The sequence below is a fragment of the Danio rerio genome, chromosome 1 (genome assembly GCF_052040795.2).
Source record: "Danio rerio strain M-AB ecotype USA chromosome 1, GRCz13ab, whole genome shotgun sequence".
Taxonomy (NCBI): domain Eukaryota; kingdom Metazoa; phylum Chordata; class Actinopteri; order Cypriniformes; family Danionidae; genus Danio; species Danio rerio.
The window spans coordinates 61,965,001-61,967,500 of NC_141021.1; the positions used below are offsets into that span (position 1 = coordinate 61,965,001).

At 46.2% G+C, this 2,500-nt stretch overlaps 2 protein-coding genes across 7 annotated transcripts in view; both read left to right on the plus strand.

Annotated features, from left to right (window-relative positions):
• The window catches only part of tmc7 (transmembrane channel like 7), an 8,267-nt gene extending 8,163 nt beyond the window's left edge, over positions 1–104 (plus strand). For all 4 annotated transcript variants that reach the window (XR_015477290.1, XR_015477289.1, XM_087238343.1 and 1 more), the window contains one exon: positions 1–104. This exon is cut by the window's left edge. The gene's annotated coding sequence lies outside the window, so the exon portion shown is untranslated.
• Positions 105–1,201: 1,097 nt separating this feature from the next.
• zbtb45 (zinc finger and BTB domain containing 45) overlaps positions 1,202–2,500 on the plus strand; it is a 4,463-nt gene continuing 3,164 nt past the window's right edge. Inside the window, exons 1-2 of one of the 3 annotated variants that reach the window (XM_087235360.1) lie at positions 1,202–1,361; positions 2,108–2,500. The exon at positions 2,108–2,500 is cut by the window's right edge and continues 565 nt beyond it. In XM_087235360.1, coding sequence (XP_087091486.1) covers positions 2,124–2,500 — 377 coding nt within the window. In that variant the 5' untranslated portion in view covers positions 1,202–1,361; positions 2,108–2,123. 3 annotated transcript variants of the gene reach the window in all.

Genomic DNA, 2,500 nt, shown 5'->3' on the forward strand with positions numbered 1-2,500 from the left:
AACGTTGTCCGTTATTAATCTTTATTAATGTTTATTGATCAGAAATACTGATGTTCAGCAGAGTGTGTGTGTTCAGTCTAAATAAACTGTTTGTGTGCAAAAAACACCTTTTATTCTGTGTGGAACGTGTGTGTGTGTGTGTGTGTGTGTGTGTGTGTGTGTGTGTGTGTGTGTGTGTGTGTGTGTGTGTGTGTGTGTGTGTGTGTGTGTGTGTGTGAGAGAGAGAGAGAGAGAGAGAGATGACAGACTACATTACCCATGATGCAGTTCTGCACGCAGTGTTCTGTGTATGGCGGTGCAGTGTTCTGCAGTCCGGGTCTCCACAGTGAGCGCATCACACACTGTAGAAAGTGATTCGCTCCTAAAGTGTGTAAACCCATTGCATTAAAAGCAACAAGTTGACTTTACAAAAGTAATGCAAGTAAACCCTTTGTGTGCTGGAACTGTTAAGTTGACTTAATCTTTATAATTATGCTAATTGTACTCACTTTGTTAAAAATTAAAGTAAACTGTTCACTTTTGTTCAAATACACATTTATTATATTTGGGTGTTTCCCAGCTTTCCTGTATCTCGTCAGGATGACAGTAACAGTAGTAAATCTGCTCCAGTGTGTCTACTAAACTCAATACAGACTATAAGTGTACATTATACAGACTTAATGATGCTCAAATATGTAATATTGTTATAATTACAGTAATTATTTGGAAACAGACGTGCTAAAATACATTGGAAAAAGGGATTGGTTGACTAAATTATTGAGTTCAAATTCTAATAATTAATTCAACTTAACAGTTTCAACTTACAGTGGGTTTACTTACATTTATAAAGTCAACTTGTTGCTTTTAAGGCCATTGGTTTACTCTCTTTAAGCAGCTCATCACTTTACAGTGTGTAGACAGTGAACATCACTGCACTACTGAGAAACCTCGAGGATCAACACAAACAGGAACTAAAAGAGCTTTGACCACAGATAAGATCATTATTACAGCTTATATTGTATTAAAATGCCAAGCATGCTGTTATTATAATGACACAGTGAAGCAGAAGAGCAGACGCATCTGTGTTTCTGAGAGGGATCAGTGGCGCAAGCAGGATTGTGTGGAGGGGCGCACACGCAGTGTCAGTAGTAGCGGGCTTTTATTTTGAAGGACCGTCAGCTGCTGTTGCGACTCTTATTTTGACAGGTCTCCGTCTGGCGCCGGGACTCTTATTTTGACAGCCCGTCTGCGGACGTCGCGGCCCGTGAGCGCAGAGCAGCTTCGCGTCGCGATTCTCCGCTAATAAACTGCGCTTCGGTGTTAAAGCGGTGATGCGGTGTGTGTGTGCGCTCTAAACACATCCTCAGGTGAGCCTGACACAGGTAACGCACACACCCGCTCTGCGCTTACTGTAGGTGTCACACTGATCCTGCAGATGTGTGCGCGCGCGCGCGCGCGTTACTGTATTGCTGTCTCTGTTTATCCGTGTACATGTTTACTGCACTACAGTATATCTATAATGAGTGTGTGTGTGTATATATACATATATGTGTGTGTGTGTGTGTGTTATATGTCTCAGTATATACACACAGGTCTGTCCCTGTATATCAGTATATGTTGTATTATATTTATATCAATGACAGTAATGATGTCGAGTAAACTGCGAGACAGTGAAAGTTAAACTACAGTGAAGCTGAGCTCAGACTGAGTCCTGCTCAATAAACCCTGCAGTGATGATGGAGCACGGAGGAGCTGTCGTCTGCCGAAGAACAGGACTCATCATTACAAAGTTGGACAGATGTGTGTGACCGATACACACTCGCGTCTTGTGTTTGGAGTTCAGCTTCAGCAGCAGTGTTCATTACTGTCAGTTCCAGAGCAGTGACCAATCAGACACACCTGTGCCGCTGCAGCCCTACTGCACATCTGTGTGTGTGTTTCATCTGTGTATATCTGTGTGTGTGTGTGTGTGTGTGTGTGTGTGTGTTTCATCTGTGTATACCTCTCTGTGTGTATATCTTTGTGTGTGTGTGTGTTTCATCAGTGTATATCTGTGTGTGTGTGTGTGTGTGTCTGTGTGTGTTTCATCTGTGTATACCTCTGTGTGTGTGTGTGTGTGTATTTTCAGAGAGGCGTGTGTTGCCATGGCGTCGGCTCCGGAGGCCGTGCACTACATCCACCTGCAGAACTCGAGTCAGTCGGTGCTGGAGGCGCTGCGGTCCCAGCGCAGGAAAGGGCTGTTCTGCGACGTGACGGTGCGGATCCACGACGCGTCTCTGCGCGCTCACGCCTGCGTGCTGGCGGCCGGAAGCCCCTTCTTCCAGGACAAGCTGCTGCTGGGGCACTCGGAGATCTCGGTGCCGCCGCTGGTGCCTGCGGAGACGGTGCGGCAGCTGGTGGACTTCATGTACTCCGGGTCGCTGGTGGTGCTGCACTCGCAGGCGCTCTGCATCCTGACCGCCGCCTCCATCCTGCAGATCAAGACGGTCATCGACGAGTGCACGCAGATCATCTCGCAGCG